At 36.6% G+C, this 12,993-nt stretch overlaps 1 protein-coding gene and 2 non-coding genes across 3 annotated transcripts in view; all 3 read right to left on the reverse strand.

The window, feature by feature from the left end:
- The window catches only part of LOC134841552 (uncharacterized), a 46,753-nt gene extending 34,606 nt beyond the window's left edge, over positions 1–12,147 (reverse strand). Inside the window, exons 1-8 of the mRNA XM_063857583.1 lie at positions 11,849–12,147; positions 10,456–10,546; positions 8,344–8,408; positions 7,154–7,375; positions 6,941–6,956; positions 3,377–3,441; positions 2,195–2,416; positions 1,981–1,996 (exon numbers count right to left, since the gene is read on the reverse strand). Coding sequence (XP_063713653.1) covers positions 1,981–1,996; positions 2,195–2,416; positions 3,377–3,441; positions 6,941–6,956; positions 7,154–7,375; positions 8,344–8,408; positions 10,456–10,546; positions 11,849–12,125 — 974 coding nt within the window. The 5' untranslated portion in view covers positions 12,126–12,147. The remainder of the gene's footprint in view (positions 1–1,980; positions 1,997–2,194; positions 2,417–3,376; positions 3,442–6,940; positions 6,957–7,153; positions 7,376–8,343; positions 8,409–10,455; positions 10,547–11,848) is intronic.
- On the reverse strand, positions 2,542–2,702 carry LOC134843008 (U1 spliceosomal RNA). Its single transcript, XR_010162585.1, has one exon. It is a non-coding gene; the product is annotated as a U1 spliceosomal RNA (small nuclear RNA).
- LOC134843020 (U1 spliceosomal RNA) lies at positions 7,501–7,661 on the reverse strand. The gene has a single exon (XR_010162594.1). It is a non-coding gene; the product is annotated as a U1 spliceosomal RNA (small nuclear RNA).
- Positions 12,148–12,993: the final 846 nt, after the last annotated feature.

A 12,993-nucleotide genomic window follows, 5' to 3' on the forward strand; every position in this document is an offset into this window, starting at 1 on the left:
CATCATATGTGACATGAGTGAACGACTGTTATACCGATTCACCACTAGGTTTGATATTCGCGTCTCAATTAGAGTAACGGAATCTTTGTGCTCGGGGTGGTTTTTTTTTCTTCAGACAAAATTCGACTTTTTAACTAGCCATTTTGACGGAAAAGTTTTTACATCATTCGAAAGTTATTGTTGTTCTGAGCTTAAATTTGAAAAAAGATATTTCACCTGTGATTATTTTTCAATGTGATCAAAGTTATGGGGGCTTAAAGGTTGCCAATTTTGCCATTTTGTGACAATTAACGCGCGATATATTTCGCGCTATTGACGCGTAAGCGGAGATTTAATCTGTTTTAGAAATTGTTCCAAATTGGTTGAAAGAAGCTTGTTTGCCATAATTTATTTGTTGCAATGAGCGAAATCTATCCTTTTGTACTTTATATGGTGTGTGGGGGATGAATTTTACAAAAAATCTCCAATTTAAAAAAAATTTATTTTGTTACATATACTAATTACTAATTTTTTTGTTATTACTGCTCCATGGACTCTTAAAAGTCAGTCGGAATATTCAGGGCTTCGCCCTGATACGAGCAGTCTTGTTTTACACTTTAAATTGATGATAGATGACAATAAACACATAATGAATCGTGGATTATCTGCTCAACATTGCCCAGTTTTGACTTATACACAGATTTGACCAAGCATTAATGTTTTTGTTTTGAAAACTAAATCTACGTTTGGATAAATTACCTTTCCCGTATATCATACACATTCCAGAAGTAACAATCCAAAATCGATCTATAATAGTGCCGACACAAAAATTAGAGTGGGCATGCAGATATCGGATCCGGACCAAAAAGCGCCGATTGAAAGTCGGAAATCCATTAAAGATAAGGCTCGAAGTGTGAATTGAGCTGTTATACTCGGCTAACCCAAACTGATATATCACGGGTTAATTGACCCAAATTGGCCAAAATGGCAATCTTTAAACCCTCATAACTTTACAAAAAATGATCACAGGTGCAATCTCTTTTCAAATTTAAGCTCAAGACAACAATAGCTTTCGAATGATGTAAAAAATTCTGTCAAAAACGGCTGACAAAGAAAAAAAAAACCCACCCCGAGCACAAATATTCCGTTACTTTCGTATCGAAAGTTTAACAATAAAAAAAAATGAACACTTTTTTTATGAAAATCATCCCCCACACGCCATATAAAGTACAAAAGGATAGATTTTGCTCCTTGTAAGAAATCAGTTATGGCAAATAAACTTCTTTCAACCAATTTGAAACGATTTCTAAGACTGATTAAATCTCTGCTTACGCGTTAATTTGCGCGAAATATATTGCGCGTTAATTGACCCAAAGTGGCCAAAATGGCAATCTTTGAACCCTTATAACTTTACGAAAAATGATCACAGGTGAAATATTCTTTCAAATTGAAGCTCATGACAGCAATACCTTTCGAATTTTACAAAAAAAAGTTCCGTCAAAATGGCAATTTTATAGTATTTTTTTTACTTCCAGCATAAAAAATATTTGGACACAAAAAAGGCAAGACTGCTCGTTATAGGGCAAACTCTTATATTTTCTGACTTCCTTCGAGGTCTACGGGGGGTTAATACTGTAAATTTAATTGTTTAATTGAACTGTTTAATAGCTTAAGTCGCTGAAATAGTCAGCTTTGCGAGCTAGATTTCGTTTCTTAGCAAGCAAGCTAGATTTAGTTTCTTAGCGATATTTTTGTATCAAAAATAACACAATTTTCTCAGAATTGAGTCAAATTCTCACTGTGAAATAAGAAATCATAGCTGGCTTAAGTTCAAGGCTGCGAAAAAAAAACAAAAAAAATTGCACGTAGTTCTTAAGCAGGGACACAACAGCGGTTCGCTGGAATGAGCTGTACAGCTCATATGTTGGTCCTTTCCCCCTCATGGTTAAATGGTCTTAACAATATCTTTTTTAACTCAGTTTTATACATTGTAGTGCTTACTACAAGCCCGCCCATTCTGAAACCAATCAACTATTTTGTTAGGGTGGGCTGAATCAACTCTGTTATTTTCAGCAACATCGCAATCTGTAATCCCACGGATAGCATTGTGTCAGTTTGGTATTTCTGGTTTTAGACTCTCTCAATTGTATGCATTAATACTTAAAAATATGGACAAGAGAATCAACAAAGAATTCAGTTCATCGCCAAACTTTACCTGGTGTAATTTCACGAGTACAAATGTCTTTTTCCCGACAGAAACTCAGCTGATCCACGACCGGAACAAAACCATCTGGTAGGTAGCTGACAGAAAAGTAGGCTTTCATCAGAGTCCTCGAGTGCTTGGCTTCGGATCTGGATGTTTGGCCCAATCCACAGGTGCCAATGGTGTCTCCTTGGGATCCAGGTTTCTGGCAGATCTTCAGATATCTCGATATATCTGAAGAATGTCATCACAATGAAAAAAAAAATGTCTTCCAAAACTATCAATGTTGTATTTTCAGTGGATGCGAAATTAGCGCTCTTTCTTTGCTTTCAAAATTAAGTTTACAAGTTTCATGATTATCAGGGAGAGCGCGTACGCAGTCCCCACACTAATAAATTGTGCGTCCGAGTTTCTCACTTGGAGAAATCGCAGGGGTCAACCTCCGCGCAGTGCAATGCAGAGGCCTCGCCCTGGACCACCTCTCTGCTTGATCAGAGGACGGTCGGCGCCAGGTAAGTATGAAGCCTTATGCCCCATTAGTGTGACCATCAAAAATTGCATGACTTTGTAATGTTAATCATGTTAATTTTAGACGCTTTACAAGCTTTGTTTTTACATTTTTGAAGGTTTTATCGATGTACAGTTTGAAACATAAAACGTATGTGAGAGTTCATCGAATATCTTGAGGTTGTTTTATTGCATTTTGACGACGAATCAAATAATTTTTCAACAGTCAGACAAAAGAACTATATTATGACCATATTTGGCCAGATTACCAAATATGGTAGCTTAAAGCACTTTGATTTGTAAAGCTTTGTTCAAAAATGAGAGAGCCAATGAGCGCTCGCGTGAATAGACAATTCGGAGTCATCGCGGTATGGCAATCTGTGTTGAGAAACATTTGGAATTCAAGTCAATAACTATGAAATTGTATTGACACAGAAAGCGAAATTTTACTCAGCGCAAAATTTTGTTGTAAGTTGGGATAGAAGTTCGAAAAATTGAATTGGGAGTAAAAATTTGCCGTTTGGTTTCAGGGGAGTTTGTAACTATTTCCCATTATGCTCCCTCTAGCCTAGAAATAAATAAAAAATTACAGCCTCATTTCGGTCGGATTTTCGTATTATGGAGGACTATGATTTGCTGAGGGGAGGGTGGGGGGTATGGAAAGACTGCGTTGTGTGCATGGTATACCTTGAATTGGTCTGGCTACTCTGACAACTGCAACCACATCGTGGGGACTCTCAGCCGTGTCCCAGCTGGAACACAAAAGGATCAGATTCTTAACCCGACAAATTATGAGACTACATGGTAGAATTTATATGCAAACTAACACTCAGAAGGGTAAAGCTTAGTTGTGGGGTAAATTTGGGGCCCATGTAAAAAACACTACCCCCTAAATGAACAACATCGGGGAAGGTTCTCATGCTTAGGGACCGGTTGCTTGAAAAATTTCGACCAATCAAAATCGCTAAGCGTTCCTATTGGCTAAATGCCGTTCTCACTAAATCGAAGTCAATATTAACAGAAAATGTATTAAATCAGTGGAAAACTTTCAAAAATGTTACAAATTGCGGGTTACAACCGCAGTACTATTCAGATAAACGTCAAGATATATGCATTCAAGTTCATAGGAGTTTTTCAGCCTTGAAAACTTATCTGCTTATTATCTAATCGGTCAATATAACACTAATGGCCTGGATTTTTTTTCTTTCTTCAAGATTTTTGCGATTTACTTTGAGATTTTTAATACTCAATTCTGATTGGCTGAAAGTAAGCTAAAATTAATTTCAAGCATTCGATCCCTCAAGCATGAGGGTTGCCACCAACAACATCCCCCTAAATTTAAATGGCATTTGCAAGCAGTAAGGACTGTATGTACTATACTCGAATCTGATTGGCTGAAAAGTATTGCTTTTAACCAAGTGAGCGATCTCCTCCCTAATTTGATTTAGGGGAAAATTGTTCACTTAGTCCTAATTTGGTATAAAGGTAATTTGGCATTGGTTAAATTGTTAAATATGTTAACCTTATACTGCTGCCGGTCGGCCAGTCGTTCATGTGAAAGAAATTCTAGTCACTTTTGGTTCGAATGGTATTTTTCAAAATTTCGAGTTGGCCGCGCCATGCTCAAGTTTCTCATGATAACTAAAGAGAAATCATTACTATTCGCAATTTGTCAAATAACAATCAACATGAGTAGACCTGTCTTGTTCCTGATCGACAGCATCAAGAGTTCCACACTCGGAGCAAGAGAAAAATTGATTTGGAAGGTCGCCCACTCAAGTGACCCATTGCTCCAAAATTTATTGAAAATTTCTTGAGCGGAAATTATTGTTTTATTCAAAATTCTAGAGTTATAGTTACATAATTTGATAGTGTCTGTTATTAGTTCCAGAGTGGTTGTCTTGATCTGAGCACTTGAATTTAATTACTAGAGTGCACTTTATACAGTTATGCTGAGGTGAGGCGAGTTTTAGGTTGATCCATCTGAATTGGATCAAATGTCCATTGGATCCCTGAATTGGATCCCTGAATTGGTTTAATTGACGCTCCGACCCTGTTTTTAACGGCGTTTGCGTGTTTTAGGTATTTAGAAACCTAGCCATGGGAACGTACTAGTTTCAATCTAGAGTGGGTGGTTATTTTGGTAGTAGCCTTCTAATGTAACGAACCTTCAGTTCCATATCATAAGCGAATCGTGAGTTGGCTCCGACCGCGAGATTGAGGCAATAGTTATAGGGCCTATTCCTCTGAACATCATATGTGACATGAGTGAACGACTGTTATACCGATTCACCACTAGGTTTGATATTCGCGTCTCAATTAGAGTAACGGAATCTTTGTGCTCGGGGTGGTTTTTTTTTCTTCAGACAAAATTCGACTTTTTAACTAGCCATTTTGACGGAAAAGTTTTTACATCATTCGAAAGGTATTGTTGTTCTGAGCTTAAATTTGAAAAAAGATATTTCACCTGTGATTATTTTTCAATGTGATCAAAGTTATGGGGGCTTAAAGGTTGCCAATTTTGCCATTTTGTGACAATTAACGCGCGATATATTTCGCGCTATTGACGCGTAAGCGGAGATTTAATCTGTTTTAGAAATTGTTCCAAATTGGTTGAAAGAAGCTTGTTTGCCATAATTTATTTGTTGCAATGAGCGAAATCTATCCTTTTGTACTTTATATGGTGTGTGGGGGATGAATTTTACAAAAAATCTCCAATTTAAAAAAAATTTATTTTGTTACATATACTAATTACTAATTTTTTTGTTATTACTGCTCCATGGACTCTTAAAAGTCAGTCGGAATATTCAGGGCTTCGCCCTGATACGAGCAGTCTTGTTTTACACTTTAAATTGATGATAGATGACAATAAACACATAATGAATCGTGGATTATCTGCTCAACATTGCCCAGTTTTCACTTATACACAGATTTGACCAAGCATTAATGTTTTTGTTTTGAAAACTAAATCTACGTTTGGATAAATTACCTTTCCCGTATATCATACACATTCCAGAAGTAACAATCCAAAATCGATCTATAATAGTGCCGACACAAAAATTAGAGTGGGCATGCAGATATCGGATCCGGACCAAAAAGCGCCGATTGAAAGTCGGAAATCCATTAAAGATAAGGCTCGAAGTGTGAATTGAGCTGTTATACTCGGCTAACCCAAACTGATATATCACGGGTTAATTGACCCAAATTGGCCAAAATGGCAATCTTTAAACCCTCATAACTTTACAAAAAATGATCACAGGTGCAATCTCTTTTCAAATTTAAGCTCAAGACAACAATAGCTTTCGAATGATGTAAAAAATTCTGTCAAAAACGGCTAGTTAAAAAGTCGAAATTTGTCTGAAGAAAAAAAAACCCACCCCGAGCACAAATATTCCGTTACTTTCGTATCGAAAGTTTAACAATAAAAAAAAATGAACACTTTTTTTATGAAAATCATCCCCCACACGCCATATAAAGTACAAAAGGATAGATTTTGCTCCTTGTAAGAAATCAGTTATGGCAAATAAACTTCTTTCAACCAATTTGAAACGATTTCTAAGACTGATTAAATCTCTGCTTACGCGTTAATTTGCGCGAAATATATTGCGCGTTAATTGACCCAAAGTGGCCAAAATGGCAATCTTTGAACCCTTATAACTTTACGAAAAATGATCACAGGTGAAATATTCTTTCAAATTGAAGCTCATGACAGCAATACCTTTCGAATTTTACAAAAAAAAAGTTCCGTCAAAATGGCAATTTTATAGTATTTTTTTTACTTCCAGCATAAAAAATATTTGGACACAAAAAAGGCAAGACTGCTCGTTATAGGGCAAACTCTTATATTTTCTGACTTCCTTCGAGGTCTACGGGGGGTTAATACTGTAAATTTAATTGTTTAATTGAACTGTTTAATAGCTTAAGTCGCTGAAATAGTCAGCTTTGCGAGCTAGATTTCGTTTCTTAGCAAGCAAGCTAGATTTAGTTTCTTAGCGATATTTTTGTATCAAAAATAACACAATGTTCTCAGAATTGAGTCAAATTCTCACTGTGAAATAAGAAATCATAGCTGGCTTAAGTTCAAGGCTGCGAAAAAAAAACAAAAAAAATTGCACGTAGTTCTTAAGCAGGGACACAACAGCGGTTCGCTGGAATGAGCTGTACAGCTCATATGTTGGTCCTTTCCCCCTCATGGTTAAATGGTCTTAACAATATCTTTTTTAACTCAGTTTTATACATTGTAGTGCTTACTACAAGCCCGCCCATTCTGAAACCAATCAACTATTTTGTTAGGGTGGGCTGAATCAACTCTGTTATTTTCAGCAACATCGCAATCTGTAATCCCACGGATAGCATTGTGTCAGTTTGGTATTTCTGGTTTTAGACTCTCTCAATTGTATGCATTAATACTTAAAATATGGACAAGAGAATCAACAAAGAATTCAGTTCATCGCCAAACTTTACCTGGTGTAATTTCACGAGTACAAATGTCTTTTTCCCGACAGAAACTCAGCTGATCCACGACCGGAACAAAACCATCTGGTAGGTAGCTGACAGAAAAGTAGGCTTCCATCAGAGTCCTCGAGTGCTTGGCTTCGGATCTGGATGTTTGGCCCAATCCACAGGTGCCAATGGTGTCTCCTTGGGATCCAGGTTTCTGGCAGATCTTCAGATATCTCGATATATCTGAAGAATGTCATCACAATGAAAAAAAAAATGTCTTCCAAAACTATCAATGTTGTATTTTCAGTGGATGCGAAATTAGCGCTCTTTCTGTGCTTTCAAAATTAAGTTTACAAGTTTCATGATTATCAGGGAGAGCGCGTACGCAGTCCCCACACTAATAAATTGTGCGTCCGAGTTTCTCACTTGGAGAAATCGCAGGGGTCAACCTCCGCGCAGTGCAATGCAGAGGCCTCGCCCTGGACCACCTCTCTGCTTGATCAGAGGACGGTCGGCGCCAGGTAAGTATGAAGCCTTATGCCCCATTAGTGTGACCATCAAAAATTGCATGACTTTGTAATGTCAATCATGTTAGTTTTAGACGCTTTACAAGCTTTGTTTTTACATTTTTGAAGGTTTTATCGATGTACAGTTTGAAACATAAAACGTATGTGAGAGTTCATCGAATATCTTGAGGTTGTTTTATTGCATTTTGACGACGAATCAAATAATTTTTCAACAGTCAGACAAAAGAACTATATTATGACCATATTTGGCCAGATTACCAAATATGGTAGCTTAAAGCACTATGATTTGTAAAATTTTGTTCAAAAATGAGAGAGCCAATGAGCGCTCGCGTGAATAGACAATTCGGTGAGTCATCGCGGTATGGCAATCTGTGTTGAGAAACATTTGGAATTCAAGTCAATAACTATGAAACTGTTTTGACACAGAAAGCGAAATTTTACTCAGCGCAAAATTTTTGTTGTAAGTTATGGGGTAGAAGTTCGAAAAATTGAATTGGGAGTAAAAATTTGCCGTTTGGTTTCAGGGGAGTTTGTAACTATTTCCCATTATGCTCCCTCTAGCCTAGAAATAAATAAAAAATTAGAGCCTCATTTCAGTAGTATTTTCGTAATATGGAGGACTATGATTTGCTGGGGGGAGGGTGAGGGGGGGTATGGAGAGACTGTGTTGTGTGCATGATATACCTTGAATTGGTCTGGCTACTCTGACAACTGCAACCACATCGTGGGGACTCTCAGCCGTGTCCCAGCTGGAACACAAAAGGATCAGATTCTTAACCCGACAAATTATGAGACTACATGGTAGAATTTATATGCAAACTAACACTCAGAAGGGTAAAGCTTAGTTGTGGTGTAAATTTGGGGCCCATGTAAAAAACACTACCCCCTAAGTGAACAACATCGGGGAAGGTTCTCATGCTTGGGGACCGGTTGCTTGAAAAATTTCAACCAATCAAAATCGCTAAGCGTTCCTATTGGCTAAATGCCGTTCTCACTAAATCGAAGTCAATATTAACAGAAAATGTATTAAATCAGTGGAAAAATTCAAAAATATTACAAATTGCGGGTTACAACCGCAGTACTATTCAGATAAACGTCAAGATATATGCGTTCAAGTTCATAGGAGTTTTTCAGCCTTGAAAACTTATCTGCTTATTATCTAATCGGTCAATATTAACACTAATGGCCTGGATTTTTTTCTTTCTTCAAGATTTTCGCGATTTACTTTGAGATTTTGAATACTCAGTTCTGATTGGCTGAAAGTATGCTAAAATTAATTTCAAGCATTCGATCCCTCAAGCATGAGGGTTACCACCAACAACATCCCCCTAAATTTGAATGGCATTTGCAAGCAGTAAGGACCGTATGTACTATACTCGAATCTGATTGCCTGAAAAGTATTGCTTTTAACCAAGTGAGCGATCTCCTCCCTAATTTGATTTAGGGGAAAATTGTTCACTTAGTCCTAATTTGGTATAAAGGTAATTTGGCATTGGTTAAATTGTTAAATATGATAACCTTATACTGCTGCCGGTCGGCCAGTCGGTCATGTGAAAGAAATTCTAGTCACTTTTGGTTCGAATGGTATTTTTCAAAATTTCGAATTGGCCGCGCCATGCTCAAGTTTCTCATGATAACTAAAGAGAAATCATTACTATTCGCAATTTGTCAAAAAAACAATCAACATGAGTAGACTTGTCTTGTTCCTGATAGACAGCATCAAGAGGTCCACACTTGGAGCAAGAGAAAAATTGATTTGGAAGGTGGCCCACTCAAGTGACCCATTGCTCCAAAATTCATTGAAAATTTCTTGGGCGGAAATTATTGTTTTACTCAAACTTCTAGAGTTATAGTTACATGATTCGATAGTGTCTGTAATTAGTTCCAGAGTGGTTGTCTTGATCTGAGTACTTGAATTTAATTACTAGAGTGCACTTTATACAGTTATGCTGAGGTGAGGCGAGTTTTAGGTTGAACCATCTGAATTGGATCAAATGTCCATTGGATCCCTGAATTGGATCCCTGAATTGGATCCCTGAATTGGTTTAATTGAGGCTCCGACCCTGTTTTTAACGGTGTTTGCGTGTTTTAGGTATTTAAAGACCTAGCCATGGGAACGTACTAATTTCAATCTAGAGTGGGTGGTTATTTTGGTAGTAGCCTTTTAATGTAACGAAACCTTCAGTTCCATATCATAAGCGAATCGTGAGTTGGCTCCGACCGCGAGATTGAGGCAATAGTTATAGGGCCTATTCCTCTGAACATCATATGTGACATGAGTGAACGACTGTTATACGGATTCACCACTAGATTTGATATTCGCGTCTCTCCAGCAGTCAGTTTTGTCCTTAATTGGACCAGAAGGTTCATTACATGTACAAAGTGTATATTGTTTGTATGGAGTTACATTTTCACCCTCAATTCAAGATTGCTAATTACCCAATTACCAAAAAGACATGATAATTGAATAAACTTTAGTCTCATCGGTTGCCCGATGACGGTATTGGTGGTATGGTTAAAGTTGATCAAAAGGGCTCTTTGAAGATCGCTATGAAGTCGATTGAAAGTTTTCAGCGGACGGTCAAAGGATCTACTTAACAACCTCTCCCCTATGGTATCTAGTAAAAACTCTCCACTCCCATATACATAAATATAGTAAACTAGCAATAAAACTGGTGTTGAGAGTTCGAACTTTGCTGCATGATTGGTCGAAAGTTCGATTAACTTAATCTACTTAACAATCCCCTTTCTTGATAGGGGGAGTTGCTTCGTAGATCCGAAACCTGTAACCCTTACGGTTCAGTGTAGAATACTTCAGTTGATAAGATAGGCTCGATTCGTCTGATAGGTCTTGTGTAGTCCCCAACCTCAACTAAGAAGCTGACACCTGAAATCACGCTCATTTCATGTTATCCAGTGTAAAAAAGCGTTCCAACAAATTAGAAAAATGGCAAAAATTTAAGTTTTTTATTCCGACTTTCGTAACGAGAGTAACGGAATCTTTGTGCTCGGGGTGGGTTTTTTCTTCAGACAAATTTCGACTTTTTAACAAGCCATTTTTAATGGAAATTTTTTTTATATCATTCGAAAGATATTGTTGTTCTGAGCTTAAATTTGGAAAAAGATATTTCACCTGTGATTATTTTTTAATGTAATCAAAGTTATGGGGGCTTAAAGGTTGCCAATTTTGCCATTTTGTGACAATTAACGCGCGATATATTTCGCGCTATTGACGCGTAAGCGGAGATTTAATCTGTTTTAGAAATCGTTCCAAATTGGTTGAAAGAAGCTTGTTTGCCATAATGGATTTGTTGCAAGGAGCGAAATCTATCCTTTTGTACTTTATATGGCGTGTGGGGTTGAATTTTACAAAAAATCTCCAATTTAAAAAAAATTCATTTTATTACATATACTAATTACGAATTTTTTTGTTGTTACTGCTCCATGGACTCTTGAAAGGCAGTCGGAATATTCAGGGCTTCGCCCTGATACGAGCAGTCTTGTTTTACACTTTAAATTGAAGATAGATGACAACAAGACTGCTCGTATCAGGGCAAAGCCCTGAATGTTCCGACTGCCTTTTAAGGTTTATGGAGCGGTAATAGCATTAAAAAATTCAATGAAATAAAACAATGAAAATTTTTTTCCTAAAATTTGAATTTTTTGAAAATAAAAATCATTCCCCCACACGCCATATAAAGTACAAAAGGATAGATTTCGCTCCTTGTAACAAATCAATTATGGCAAATAGGCTTCTTTTAACCAATTTGGAACGATTTCTAAGATGGATTAACTCTCCGCTTGCGCTTTAATAACGCGAAATATATTGCGCGTTAATTGTCCCAAATTGGCCAAAATGGCAATCTTTAAACCCCCGTAACTTTACGAAAAATGATCACAGGTGAAATATCTTTTCAAATTTGAGCTCAAGACAACAATACCTTTTGAATGATATTTAAAAATTCCGTCAATAATGGCTAGTTAAAAAGTCGAAATCTGTCTGAAGAAAAAAACCCACCCCGAGCACAAATATTCCGTTACTTTCGTATCGAAAGTCGGAACAATAAACACATAATGAATCGCGGATTCTCTGCTCAACATTACCCAGTTTTCACTTATACATAGCACAGATTTGACCAAGCATTAATGTTTTTGTTTTGATTAGTAAATCTACATTTGGATAAATTACCTTTTCCGTATCGCATACACATTCCAGAAGTAACAATCCAAAATCGATCTATAATAGTGCCGACACAAAAATTAGAATGGGCATGCAGATATCGGATCCGGACCAAAAAGCGCCGATTGAAAGTCGGAAATCCATTAACGATAAGGCTCGAAGTGTGAATTGAGCTGTTATATTCGGCTAGCCCAAACTGATGTTTTATGAGTTTAAATTCATAGTTTAGTATGAATGAGCAAATCAAAATACAATAAAATATCAGAGTAGAATTCTTTAAGTTCATAATTGTTGATTTATTGAGCTGGTTTCACTACAAGTAAACACCTGAAATTAAAGAAATATCAAAGTTCGGTCTCCTCTGCTGAAAGAGGGATGAAGCTTAACGGCCGATATTATAAGGCTCTGTTTTTGAGATTTTGATTATCATGGCTGAATAATTAGATGTATTCATAGCCATTGCTCATGCATGATAGGATGCCACATCCTACGTGTCCTTGGAAACGTGGCTTTGGACTTTTTGGGTATGGTTTGACAAGTATCGCAACAACTCGCAACAAAAGACAACTCGCAAAGTTTAAGAAACCCGGGTTGACAAAAGATGCTTATCATACAATTTTCATATGGAAAAAATGCTTATCATACTCTTTCATACCCTTTCATAGAGTAAAAGTGTATGCATTAAAATAGCAAAGTGTAACTGACAGTTACCCAGAGGTACCCAGAGTGTAACTGGCAGTTACCACGCAGATAAACTGCATTTGGTGGTTTTAGCCTTACAAGTTAAGTACTTACATTTTCACATAGAAATATATACCAAAAAAGTAACTTTTTGAATATGGCTAGATAATTTTTAGCTTGAAAATTTTGATGGTTGAGAAAAAAGGCCTGTTTTTTTACAAATTTATTTTTATCTTAGCAAATGAAACTAAAGATAATGTTCGTGTTTACAAAAAAAAAACATTTTCACGTAATTTTTGGGTTTTTTGGGTGAGAAACTCATCCTGGACTACGTTATAAAAACAAAAATGTCAAATTTTGCAAGCACATTTTTTTTCGTAAAATATATATTTTAGCACTAATGCAAATTTGCAGCCAAAAAATAGATTAAAAAGTTCTTACCTCAAATTTTTATTTTTGTTTATGAAAAAAAT

This window comes from Symsagittifera roscoffensis, chromosome 3, assembly GCF_963678635.1.
Source record: "Symsagittifera roscoffensis chromosome 3, txSymRosc1.1, whole genome shotgun sequence".
NCBI classification, from domain to species: domain Eukaryota; kingdom Metazoa; phylum Xenacoelomorpha; order Acoela; family Convolutidae; genus Symsagittifera; species Symsagittifera roscoffensis.